At 39.2% G+C, this 13375-nt stretch overlaps 1 protein-coding gene across 5 annotated transcripts in view; it reads right to left on the bottom strand.

The window, feature by feature from the left end:
* The window catches only part of KMT2A (lysine methyltransferase 2A), a 47419-nt gene that overhangs the window by 15936 nt on the left and 18108 nt on the right, over nt 1-13375 (bottom strand). For 3 of the 5 annotated variants that reach the window (XM_084495863.1, XM_084495864.1, XM_084495860.1), the window contains 20 exons: nt 12700-13068; nt 12011-12084; nt 11054-11182; nt 10091-10204; nt 8771-8917; nt 8403-8498; nt 7484-7604; nt 6614-6727; nt 6073-6257; nt 5263-5436; nt 4294-4404; nt 3988-4061; nt 3282-3475; nt 2784-2890; nt 2111-2248; nt 1852-2010; nt 1451-1568; nt 1288-1366; nt 877-1037; nt 39-224 (listed from right to left, as the gene is read on the bottom strand). In XM_084495863.1, the coding sequence (XP_084351989.1) occupies nt 39-224; nt 877-1037; nt 1288-1366; nt 1451-1568; nt 1852-2010; nt 2111-2248; nt 2784-2890; nt 3282-3475; nt 3988-4061; nt 4294-4404; nt 5263-5436; nt 6073-6257; nt 6614-6727; nt 7484-7604; nt 8403-8498; nt 8771-8917; nt 10091-10204; nt 11054-11182; nt 12011-12084; nt 12700-13068 (2850 nt within the window). The remainder of the gene's footprint in view (nt 1-38; nt 225-876; nt 1038-1287; nt 1367-1450; nt 1569-1851; nt 2011-2110; nt 2249-2783; nt 2891-3281; nt 3476-3987; nt 4062-4293; nt 4405-5262; nt 5437-6072; nt 6258-6613; nt 6728-7483; nt 7605-8402; nt 8499-8770; nt 8918-10090; nt 10205-11053; nt 11183-12010; nt 12085-12699; nt 13069-13375) is intronic. The other 2 variants (XM_084495861.1, XM_084495862.1) reach the window with 2 other exon arrangements.

A 13375-nucleotide genomic window follows, 5' to 3' on the forward strand; every position in this document is an offset into this window, starting at 1 on the left:
GAAACAAAACCAAAACAAATCAAAGCCAACAGCAATACCTGCAGAGGGTAAAGGCCTAGAGCCAGGAGACCTCTGTGTGGAGGGGTAACTTGGTGTCCTGATCCTAAGGCCCTTTGAGACCAATGGATAGCAACAGGAACTAGAGGTCTGAGAATGCATGGGACGATCTGGTGATGGTGGGTTTACAATTTCAGGTGCATTTCTGCTGTCTTTGGATAGAGTTTCTGTTTTGGCATGAAAGAGAAACAACAATGTAAGTCACTACTGAATTCTAAAATCTATGACCTGATATATTGCTATCAGGTTTCTCTTGAGGAACCAGGGTATTCATTAAATAAATTTAGACTCTGCTATTGATTTCCCTCAGCTTACACATTAAACTATGTTAAATTTTAATGAACTTCTACATTGACAGTGATGACTGCTGTTAAAAATTTTAAACATCTTCCAAACATTCCTTTTCTACAAACTGAAAAAGATATGGATTTTACGTTTATTGCTTTTGTTCTTGTTTTATTTTGAACTCATATATGTGTACGGAAGCAGCAGTTTGGAAACACAGAAGCAGCACAACACTACTATTTAACATGGTATCTAACAATCCACAAGTTATATACCAACACTGACACTGGAGTTCAGATTTATAGTTCCAGATCATTAGAAAAATCTCAGATCCATAGACTAGAAAGCACTATTACAGTAGTTCAGTTTGGCTCCAGTTTTCTAAGTTAGCAGGCACTGCAATCATGGAGCAGATTCTGTCCAAATCAATTTTAAAAGACAGAAGGTCCCAGCTGCTACCTGACTTTCTGGTAAGGATATAGTACGGCAAGAACACGTAGAGAATATATCTTTAACAAGTCCTTAGAAGATTACCTGTAAGGGGAACTGGGCTATGGGCAATTGTTCTGTTATCATCGTGTTCTACAGTGCTGTTGATATCAGGTTCTATGACTGGTGGTCGGCATTCCATGATCTTGCAGGTATACACACAGCGTTTCCTGGCATCTGTTGTGCTCCAGTACACTCTGGAGCACCTAGAATACAATTCAAACATAAAATCATTTACTCACTAGTCAAGTAAGCCTTGACATTTTAAATTTGCAGTTTCCTGAAATTACACAGAATGAATAAAGGCTTTCTATCACAACATGCTGCACAACTAGCTTAGTCATTAGATTTCTGAACAGTTTATGAAAGCTACGGTCAATTTCTACATTTGTTACTTCAGTGCCAGTTTGGCACTAACACAGTAAAAGACATCGCCATGAAAAAGCATATACTCACTGATAGCCAATGGGAAACAACTTATCTTCACAGTCTGAGAGGTCATTCAAAATTCCTAAACAGTCTATTGTCATTGAACCTAAGCAAAAAGAGGAACAGAAAAGTCCCGTGAACAAGATGCCAACACCAGAAATGGAGGAAGCATTCAGGGACTAGGCCTCACCAATCATCATGTGGATGTTCTCTGGTTCCAAGCCACTCAGAAATTTTCTTCTCAAACTGATTCCTTCAAAATCCACAAAAACTCTCCTAAGAACTTCAAACCCATTCTCAGGAACCACCTGGAGCAAGAATCCACAAAACATCTCATTAACTTTAAAAGGAACCACTATAAATATACAACACTGTCTGTTGTACAGGATCCTCTGTGTGGTTCTTGAACCACGACATAGTACCTCTTCCCAAACTTCCTCGTGCCAGTTATGTCACTAACTTATTTTTAACAGCACTGTGGTCAGGCCCTCATTCATAAAGAACACATTCAATCTTAACTTTTAAAAAATGCTTATAGTTACAGGCTGTCTACACCTTCAGACAAAGAAACGCGTGGAAGAAAAACCTCACCTCTCCTTTGATCAAATCACGATGCCTCTGGCAATAAACCTTCTTATCATCCAGAAAAACACAGTTCTTGGCTCGTGAGCACATGAAATGATAGTTACTTGTACAGGAAGTGAGGCAGCAGCCTACTGTAGCGCCTGACTTCTGACAGAACTCACATCTCTGCAAGAGCAAAAAATAAAGGTAAAAATTAATTGATTCTAAAATCAGGCTACCATTTATGTCAGTTGTTTTCTTCTGCAGTGGTAGAACACATACTCACCAGCTGCTTTCCCCGGATCACAGCCATGTGCACATTTTTCAGAGAACCATCATCATCTTCAAACACTTCTGCTGACCATAAAGCACAGTTCACGTGTGTCCATTCATTTTGGCCAATATACAGAAGACGTCCAGCATCCTAAGGAATGGGAGGAAACCATTTTTTTCCCCCTCAAATGTTCCACAAGACACAAAAGCCTAGCAGGTTTCAACTGCACCGGATTTAAATTCTCCCCAAAAGAAAGTTCAACAAGCTAGCACTACTTTCAGAGCTTAAAAGATACACGTAAATGAGGCAGAGAAGACTACAGCTAAGTACATGATATAAAAAAAACTACCTTAGGAAGAAAAAAACATTTAAAATTCTCTTCTTATAGAAACATGTCAAGAGGCTTAAGTGTAAGAAATGTACACTGTTCACAGAAACGTGGTGATGTTACTTGGTGAATTTCTTAACAACACCCCTGATGTTAATGCCACACAACTTTCTAACCAGAACAAAAGGCAGCAGCAGATTATTTTTATTTCGAACGACACACCAAGATATTAAAAAGGCAAAACAAAACAAACCACCCCGCTATCTCTTAGAATCAAGTATCCAGCCTATTCACAGTACCATGTCTGTTGTACTGCTTAAGGCACTTACTATCAAAATAGGCACACCAGATACTTACATTAGCGCTATCATCACCGTATTTCAGGCACAACGCACACTGCCTGTTGTCTTCTACATCTGGAGGTGGATTAAGCTCAGGACTATCTTCTCTGCTTCTGTCAGAACCTTACAGTTAAAAGAGAGAAAGAGTTTTACTTCTGAAGGTCAGGAAAGCGAAAAATTTATCTAGAAAAATTGTAAGCAAGTGAACAGGACAGAAGAGCTGAACAGCAGCCTGAAATTTCAATAACTAGCTTGTAAAGTAACAGAAAGCATGCATCTGCCTCTCCACAGCTCTTGTTCTGGGTGAAGAGAGGCTGGTGAAAATGTCCTTCTGGGCCAAAGCTAAGCTGAAGAATATATCAACATGTATTGGCTTCTGAATGATTTCAGGTCACACAAGCCTCCAGAATTCTTCAATCACATGCAAAAATACTACTACTCTCCCTTTACTACTAGAGGGTTTGAAGTGAAGCGCTGGCTTTGGGGCTAACAGTGCTGCTATCTATTTTCTTACTAGAGATAGGTGGTGTAGGAGGATGTAGAGGAGTGGGTGAATCTGGCTCTCCAGGTCCTTTGGGTTTTGGAGCTGGAATGATTTTCTTCATCAGAGGGGGTTGTTCAGTGCGGTTGTTCTCTTCACGCTCCTGCCACTGAGCATAATTATGGTCAAGCGAAGGAGGCAGCACTGCGTTCGGCAACATACCACTGCTGAAAACGCAACAAGGAGTCAGCTGTCAGACCTGGCTGCACCAGATGACCTTGTGCACTGTATTGCTAGCAACACTGACATTCAACATACAGTAACCACTCACTTAATTACTTACAGTCCACACATGCTCTCAACAAAGACTATGACCGCTCGCTTAAATTTTAAGGTTTGTGATGCAGCTGTTTTCTTTTGAGGATAACATACAGGAGAGTCACATCAGATGAGGATAACGAGGAGGAGGGGGAAGGAAGGGCAGGACTGACAGGCCGACATGCAGTATGCTTAGTTCTAAATAATGCTTTTGGTTTCTCTGGTTCATAACAGTGAAGTGTTTATAAAACCTGGGAACGTGACTGCTGTTTTACTTTTTGAAAGCAACCACCACCACCACAACCACAACATCATAAAAAAAAAACAAACCCAACCCCACAAACAGGCTCTCTTGATGCTTTTTGCTTGGACAGCTGGCATATCACAGTATGTCACAGTCAGATGCAGAACAATTACTTACTTGCTTGTTACTTTATTTGGCTCCCAAAATCTGGACTTTTTTACACTGAACCATGGAAAAACGCGCTCCATTTGCTGAAAGAAAACAACATTTCACTAGACACGTTATACAACAAAATGAAAAACTTAAAGGAATTTGGCCAAGATCTCCTGTAAATGCACAACTAGTAAGATTTCATGAACACCAACAACTCTGACAAGGTTATTTTATTCTTGAAAATATCCATAATTGACCCTTTGAATTCCAACAGCTACAAACAGTGGCATAATACAAAGCAGATTTCAAAATAACTGTAGTCCTGCTCACCCGAATAAAGAAGGACTTGACCATGCTATTGGCTTTTTTAACTTCTGGCTGCCCTCCATCAGAATTAATGGCTGCTTGAATTATCTTCACAATATCATCACTAAAATCCAGCTGCAAGAAAGCCACAAAATTTTGCATCAGCAGGATTATCTTCTGTACAGCTACATCATTCAATTAACTTTTAAGGCATCACATGAACTTCCAGGTGAGTAGAAGACTGAACCAAAACATTGACTTCAGCAGAAAAATAATTTGGCTGTGAAGAAGCAATCAGCTCTGTGCAGTTGCAAACTGGCTGGCAGAATTGCTGCACAAACCAATCCATAACTCTAAACTTTCTTCTTAACCAAGAGCAGGCTGATGACAGATTTTAAATCATCTACACTAACTACCTCACAAGGATTTGGTCAAAAGTCTAGCAACAGCATGTTTGCAACGGAACTTTGCAATATACATGTCTCCTCAAGACTACGAGATGTGTAGAAGGAGGAAGGGGAAGAAAAAGTAATAAATAAATAAATAAAATAATTTAAAAAGGGCACTCCCTGCAAAGAAAACTGATCAGGTCAACTTTAGCATTTTATATAAATGACCCCTAAACAGATCATCCCTGCAAACATGAATTGGTTTCCAGAAAACTGACTACCATCAGTGATATTTGACTAGGCTTTTTGTTGGAACCTGCACAAAAAAGGATGACCTATTCTGTTCCCACGAACACAAAAGACTAAGAGCAAAAGCAGTTTAACCAAGTATCACTGCTGGTTAAAGAGAAGCATACGACAGTGTAAATTACATGTCTTTGGGCCAACATTAACACGAGTGCCAGCCAGAATTATTTTTAGCAGTACATTAACCTGTTTCCTTGTTCATAAAGAAAAGGCTTAAGCATGCTCAGTTATAAATACCACAGGTCAGAAAACAGTTCAGAGGCTATTATTAGAATAGAGCACTACAACTCTGACATACCACAGAAGTGTAACCTCCTTGATCCATTTTTCTTTTTACTCCTTCCAGATCCAGAGGTTGCTGCTCTTCCTGTTTACTGACTTCTGTTAGGACAGGAGGATCGGGACCTTCAGGAGAGCTTCTGGATGGTATGCTCTCTTCTGTCTCAGGATTTAAATCAGGTGGTTTTGCAGCCTGTTAACATCAGCAACCAGACAGACAGACATTGGCTATTGAAGCGTGGCTGCTACTCATGATGTATTCCCCTGTACGTTCATAGGCACAGAGATTCTCATTAACACGAAACAGAGGAGACTCAAGTTCTGAATTCCCGTCCAAAACACAGGGACAAAAATAAAAAGATTATAACCAGCTTTTTGCTGCTACCTGTAAGGCACACAGCAGGACAGTGATCAGCCATGAGGATCAACTTGATCAACATGAGCTCACTTCTCAGCAGTCCTATTTCTGAATATGTTTTTCAAGACTAAATGTATTTCACCAGAGACCTCAACTGCCCCATTCCTTGAATAACTTTACCGCCCTATTTTTCTTTTATTCTCAAAAGTCATAATCATGGATATCCACTTCTCTATTCCCATAGTAATGAACAATTTTTTTAAAAAACAAACAAACAAAAACCCAAACAACATGTACTGTGATTTAAGTACAATAAAGTTTTGAGTATGATGCACAGCAATACCAGAATTAAATCAAATGCCAGGCAACACTTCAAGCTGGACTATAATTATAGAACATCCGGAGTTGGAAGGGACCCACAAGGATCATCAAGTCCAACTCCTGGAAATAGGAAATGAGGCTTCAGCTTACCTGCCTATAACGCAGCAAGTGGCTAGTAGTTCTAGAGTTCAACAGGGCTGTTAAAACCTGTTTTAAAGAAACCTGCAGCTCCTTTTCCAGTGCAAGACGCCATTCTGCAGGATGCTGTTCTGTACAGTTAATGCAGGTGTACGCTACACTCTCAGGCAAGTTAGAGAGTATCTCATACATTTCATCTGGAGACAAAAAAAAAGAGCAAATAGTAATCTGAACTACTTTACTGAAGGACAGGTACTGGGAAAAATCCCTACTCTGTACAGCACACTTACTGTTTAAATCAAACACCCTCTGTGTAACAAAAGCATCTTGTGTAACTCATCGCGTGATGCCGCGTTTGAAACAAGTCCTAAGCTTTCAGGATGTCACTGATACATCATTCTACTTCATAGGTATTTTTCAAGCAGATCACAACAGGTGAGGGTGTTAATAAAACACTCAAGGAGAAAGGTCTAAAATTGGATTGTCTGGTCTATTTGCTGCCCCATGTACTTAAGGTGTACTTAAGGGGTGAGGAGATACGAATTTGACTTACCAGAAAGGTTTTCACATTTGGAGTGGACCCAGCGGTCACATTTTCCACACTGCATCATCTTACTCTCATAGTCATCATCATCATAGCATTTGTCACAGAGAGGACAAAAATTTCCTGAAAATAAGATATGATTTTACCAGAAGCTCAACTGTCACACCTTAAAGGCTCGATGGTTACTTATTGGTGTGCTAAGAAATCAGCTCTTTGAAACCAATACAGTTGCATCTACTTTTACAGCACTGAAATCAATGGCCACAAAAAACAACCAAACAAACCCCCTGCCTGAAAGACTGGTTGCCCACTTTTTTGTGGGGTGTGATGAGACTAATAAAATACTATATGAACTAGCTTTACAGAGTAGAATGAAAATTGGAAAGATATACAGGCAAGAAATTAAGTGGAATAGTCAAGATTTTTTACCCTGAGATTTTTCCCCCAGCGTGCGCCCTCCTATGCTCAAAGGCCTTATGCACAGTAACTAACATAAGGATCAACCACTTTACAATACAAAATGTGCTGTTTTTAAGCCAGAAGACCTTTAAAATACCTTTTTCTTCAAGTGCTGCTTCAAACCGTTGATCAACAGGTCTGTAATAACTGCTTTATCCGGTACAGTGCTTAATTGTGAAGTCTCAATTCTCTCAATAAAACAATAGTTACTTTCATTATGCTCTGTAAAACGATGTACGTGGTTTTCCTACACAAACAATACTGCTCCAATTCACAGCCCCAACACTAGGTTCCCTTTCTGTTTGTACCAGTGATAAGCTCACCAGCCTGAGGCTCTCATTTCAATCTCCACTGACATCATCTCCTTAAAGGACAGGATCTTAAAAGGTACCTGCTGTAAACAATTACAATTTTACGTACCTTTCGCAAAGAGTTTGGCACAATCATGACACAGTGAAAAGTCGTGAGACCACTGCGCATCCCACCCCTTCCCTGGTGTTGTTGATCCACAGCTCTTGCAGCGAACACATTTGGTACATATCTGGAAGATAAATATGTTTGGCAAGAGTTATTTGCTTTTATCCATTGGCTTTTTTTTTGTACTAATGATATATTTCATAATTTAATTATTTAACGAGTGCTGATAGCTTATACAACAGAATAAACAGTTCCAAACAACAGAATTTCCACTATAAGGAGAAGGGCTCCCTCCCTTTATGGTAAGATGGTGCTGATGCAAAAAGAGGAAAAAAAAAAAAAAAAGTGCTTCACATTTGCACTTAAGAAAGTATCAATATTCCTTTTGCATAAGAAAGCATATATAGTTATGACATTCCTTCTGACATAAAATATGAAGTCTTACTTTATCAGTTTTCCAACTCTGAATACACCGTGGTAGAAAACTCTTAAAAACTATTAGCAACAAATACGTTATAGGCAAGGCTTTTGCACCTCTTTAGAACAAAACCTTGAAAGACATAAAGTAGGGCACGAATCCAAACTGTCTCTTAATACCACTATCAACTGGTAAGTTTGTTAACAAAGTAAATGCTTCGATTCTGAAGACCTTCTTCCACGTTCTGTGACTATGATCAGAAGAATTACTATAACTAAAAAAGGTATAATGCCTTGATAATGTTACTTGTTCAAGACCCATCTGCTTTACCACAAACCCACCTCATCAAGAAGCCTATTCCCAAATGCATCTTCCAATGCAAGAGGCAGCCTTCCTTAAACTGATAAATCAGTGCACTGGAGCAAGTCAACTGCAGCACTTTGGCCTGTAGCATTATGATCAGTTAAGTCAATCATCCCCAAAAGAAATTTCAAAAAATCTTACCCAAACTTTCTTTTTCTTGGTGGGTTTTGTTGGGTAGTTTGGGCCCAGGCACTCCGGGTGATAGCTGTTTCGGCACTTATTGCACTCCAGCAGCTGCTACAAGAATAATAGGAAAGAGTATTGGAACAGAAACCCTAAAAAGGATGCAAAATCTTGGACATTTTCATTTTACATTAGATCCCTTATTTAGGGAAACAGGAGAAGTTGCAACTAAGTGAACTGAGATAAATTCACAGCCGCACGCAGCAGTCTGCACACAGAGTGTGAACTCCACTGTCTACTGTCCGAGTTACCAGCTGAGGGTGAGAGCAAAAAGCTCTGGGCACAGCGCAGAGAAGCCTAGCTGGGTCACTTGGAGGTTGGGGTACCTTGGTGGCCTGGTGCTGTCTCCCACACACGTGGCAGAACTTGCAGCGACGACAGCACCAGTTTTCCAGCTGGTCCTCCAGGGGCCGCTCGCTCTCCTCTAAGCAGAACTTGTGGAAAGGCTCACAACAGACCTGACAATACACAAACTGCAAGGGGGAGAGGGCGGTTTTAGCAAGTCAAAACCTTTTCTTAATTCCCAAACAAGCCCGCTTGCACTCCTTACTACTTTGAATTCTGCTTTACAGCTGACAGTACAAGAATATCTATGAGTATATTTTATAGGGGAAACTGAGTGTGTACTTCAGATAACCTAAGTACATGCCTGTCTACACAGATTATGCATCTACCAGCAAATAGGAGTCTGGTACCTTTTATCTACATTCTCTGAGTACTGGTAAATTGGTAAAGGCCTACAGGCTTCTTCAGGATTTCCCTCCCTCTCTGTAAGACAAGCCAACCACACCCAAAGAAACATTTAGTGGACAAGGAAGGCACATTCAGAGCAAAGAGACATCTTTCCCTCTGTTTAGCTTGTATGGGCCATTTGAAAGCTCAAAGGATCCTCTACAAGGACAGACATACTAGAAAAAGCACAGTCCTTAGGGCACAAACACTGCAGGCACAAGCAGGACAGAGGAATTGTTTGTTCACTTGAGCAACTGACTAAGAAGGGGATGGCTCCATGTGCCACTGGACCTTCATAATCCCCAAGTGCATTGCTGTTCACATGAAGAACTTAACCCCATTCTCCTTGAGTGTTGTTCGCCTTTTCTAGAGTGCTAGCATCACCTTCCCAGGACAGCTAGTCTGAACATTTTGAGAAGATGCCTCTTTTCCTGGAAATGCATTTAACAAATCTTAAGCCAAAATTCAGCTGTCTATACAGCACCAAAACCTTGCCAGTCACGTTTCAGTACTGGTCTGCAACTCTTAGAAGATACAGACATACCTGGGAAAATCAACACTGCCTAACACCATTTCAGCAAAACTGAGCGATCTTTCCAATTTCAAGGTAACAGAAAGCAAAAGCCACTGCTTTACCTCAGCTGGGGGATTCCAAATTACATTTAAGAAGAGATGCAGGGGGCTCTTGAAAATGCCATTCCTTATGTCTAACAGAGTTCACTTCTAAACTAAGCACCACAGAAGTTTTCAAAGTGAATTCAAATACCTTCCATTTTAGTATCTTAGGGCAGAGTCTAGCAAGGACAGGTTTACAGGTATTATTTTAATTTCTTCTGTTTTATGGATTATTATTATTTTTTGGTAACAACATGGTGCTGTAACTAAGTCATCAACAGCAGAACACAATGCTTTACCTCCACATGTCCACTGCTGGCACAGAGAAAACACACCACCCTGGGAGTAATAGGTACCGAGGTCACGATGCCTAACCCACCCATCTCCCAAACATTCTCCACTTCACAGTCCTCCTGAAAGTACAAAAGGATACATCACCATGCAGAATAAGGAAATACGACATCAGCATAAAGTGCTCACATTGCTGTGTTATGCATTCTGTTTCTGTAATTAGGCGTTCTAAAACAGAAATTATTTTAAACTTTTATCTTGGTTGTTTTATAACATATATTGCAATAGTTACAACTTGGTACTGTTCTTGCCAAGAGAGTTCAGTAATACACTAACTTTCTCTCTACAGAGAGCAAGCCTAAAAAGCATGACAAAGTTTTTCACAATTGCACGATTATTACTAAAAATGAAATTTCAGAATAATTACACTTTATTAAGACTTCATATTTGTATAAAACACTTTTGAGATCTCACTCTAATCTCCAGTATTAACACTTATAGATGGACTGAAAAATTATTAGGAAAATGTTAATTTTTATTATTTCAACACTGTAAAAAAAAATAATACATGATTTATCAGTTTAAAACCCCAGATATACCCAAAGTATTGTGAATTACAAATTACTAACATTTTCCCCAAATCTTGTTGACTCAAGTTGAGGTAAGGTTTTTATAGTTCCATCTTAATGGAATAATTCTTCATAAACCTCAAATTCTTGCTCATCCTCACATTGAGGGTTAAGGTTTAAAGCTTTAAAGTCTCTCTTCATCCAGTACTCTAATTATAAGAAAAAAAAAGGCATAACAAACTTCTAAAAGTCATTCATGTCAGAAAGGTTCCTATTTACAATTCTCACTGAACGGGACCAGACATACAAACTTAGAAGTCACTGTCAGCATTCTTGAGGGACTCTACTTCCAGTGTTTAGAGTCAGTTAATATTCAAATACTTAAAACATTTTGTCCTCTACCTTGAAATCCACTCGGATTCTGTGGACTCCATCTGTAGGTGGCTTTTGCTTGGAACTGCTCCCATTAGTCAGAGTACTGAGCAAATTCAGCGTGCTGCTTTCTGGCTTGCTTATAGGAGGGGGCTTTTCCTAGTCAAGTAAAGGAGCCTGCATTAATCCCAACCCCAAACATTAAAGCTTAAACAGTATTTACATTAAACACTACACATAATTCATATACAACAAAACAAAACACCCCAAACCAAGAACAACAAAAACCCACAACCAAACCATCACAAAATTAATGAATTGCAAGAAAGTAACCATTTTGCAATCAGTTTTAAGAGCATTCCACACACAAATACATTTCTAATTCAATTTGCTGCATTTTCCCCTAGCATCGTGTTATTCTCTATATTATCAGTGCTGGTTTTTTAATTTGCTGCAGTAGGGCAACTCTGGGCGTAAGTAGTACCTACCTATACATTTATCTCTGAGATTTAAATATATGAACTATTTTTTTTTCATAATGAAGTTGTTTCTAAGACAAAGGTAGTTCTTTCTTTCTTTATTTTTTAATGAACAACCTGGCCTTCACTCCACAACATACAAGTCTTAGAACAAATTAACTCCTAAGCTGGATATAGACATGTGGCAGGTAATTTTGTACCCACATACTGACATAAGGTAAAGCCTAACATCTGTATAACTTGCTCAAATCACAGGAGTCTACATGTTCCTCTTTGATAGGATTGAAAATGTCTTTCTTTTTAAATACCACAAAAGATCTTGAGTAGCGTTAGGAGTCAAGCTAGATCAGTCTTAAATCAGCATCCCAAGGAAAAGCGACAGAACTGAATTCCTATAGATATTTTAAGTAAAAAGCAAAAGGGTTATGTAATACAGTTTTACTTTCTAGATAGACAAAAGATTCAGGTTCTCAAAATTTATTGACTGTGTACAAAAAGCAGTATTCACCTTTTCTTTTGGTTTCTGTTTCACAGGGAAAGTTGGACGGGGAGCAATTTTTTTCTGTTTGTTTTGTTCTGTGCCTAGGAAGGGGGGGAAAAATTATGAGTATTTCAAGTAACTAACAGCAACCTGTGGAGAAGAAAAGGGAAAAAGTCAGCTGTGTAATGAGAGATGAATTTTAGACTGGAATTTTCCCATCGTCATTGGTGGTCACCAACTATGACTGGGGCAGTCTCTGCAAGGTGTGGCCAGTTGAACTTGCTCTGCTAAAAGTCTGAAGTGTTCCAGGTGTAAAGCAACAGAAGTCCTGGAGCTGCCTTTTTGTTCACTTTCCATGCTGTTCTGTACTATGTGCAATAGTAGTTTATGTTTTTGTAGTAGAAAAAATTACATTCTTGTTTCACATTCAGACTGTAAACAGTCAGTAAACTTCACAGCATTGAAAATATACTTCAAGGTTGCCAAGACTAAATGACTAAAAATCACATTAAAGGTGTTCATCTTTCTTCCCGTCCCAATGTATAATGCAGTACAATAAAAGAAAGCCAGTTCTAAGCAAAATTCCCAAAATAATTTGCTTTAATTTCACCAGGTTATAAAGCATTTATCAGTTTTAAAATCCAACAGATTTTAGCAGTATTACTACTGTTACTTAACATGACTCAAACATATTGAAGATAAACAGTCCCATTTACCTATTTCTGGCTGTGGAGTCTGCTTTTTCTTAGGCTCAGAAGTGGTAAGTTTAGGAGCTTCTTTTTTCAAAGGTCCTGAGCTTGGAGGCTGAGGAGGGAGCTGTACTGGCTGAGATGTTTGTTTGCCAGTCTTTCTGGCACCAGGTGCAGGGACCTGTTTGGGCTCCAACAGAGGAGTAGAGGAATTCCCATCCTCGTGTTTCTCCTCAACTGGCTTACGAGCAGGTTCACTGCTCTTCTTTATGGCATTGTCTTCTCTTGATAAAATAGTTGGAGGAGTTTGTTTCTGTCCAGAGTCCAATTGGTTCTTTCCAGAATGGCTTTCTTTCTTTTCATTCGTCTTGGATTTCTTCTCTTTCTTTTTTGCAGCTACAAAGAAAAAGCATCAATAGATTAAAGCAGCTATAACTGCGCAACTTCAAATAGTTCACTGCACTTTTAAGATTAGGAAACAAACATTTTGCTTCTTCATTCAATTGAAGAAATAACTGTACTCATCTAAAAAAATGTTGGTAAAATTAATGTACTTGTCTTATATTACAACCTGCGTTCTAATACTGTGGGCCTCTATCCTGACAGACTGGTAAGCAAAGTACTTATGTGGTATTGCAGCTTCACAGCTTAACTGTGCAAAAGAGAAAGCAGACTTAGCATAGAAAAGTTTAGGGAATTCAAG

The sequence above is a fragment of the Aythya ferina genome (genome assembly GCF_964211825.1).
Source record: "Aythya ferina genome assembly, chromosome: 22".
Taxonomy (NCBI): Eukaryota; Metazoa; Chordata; class Aves; order Anseriformes; family Anatidae; genus Aythya; species Aythya ferina.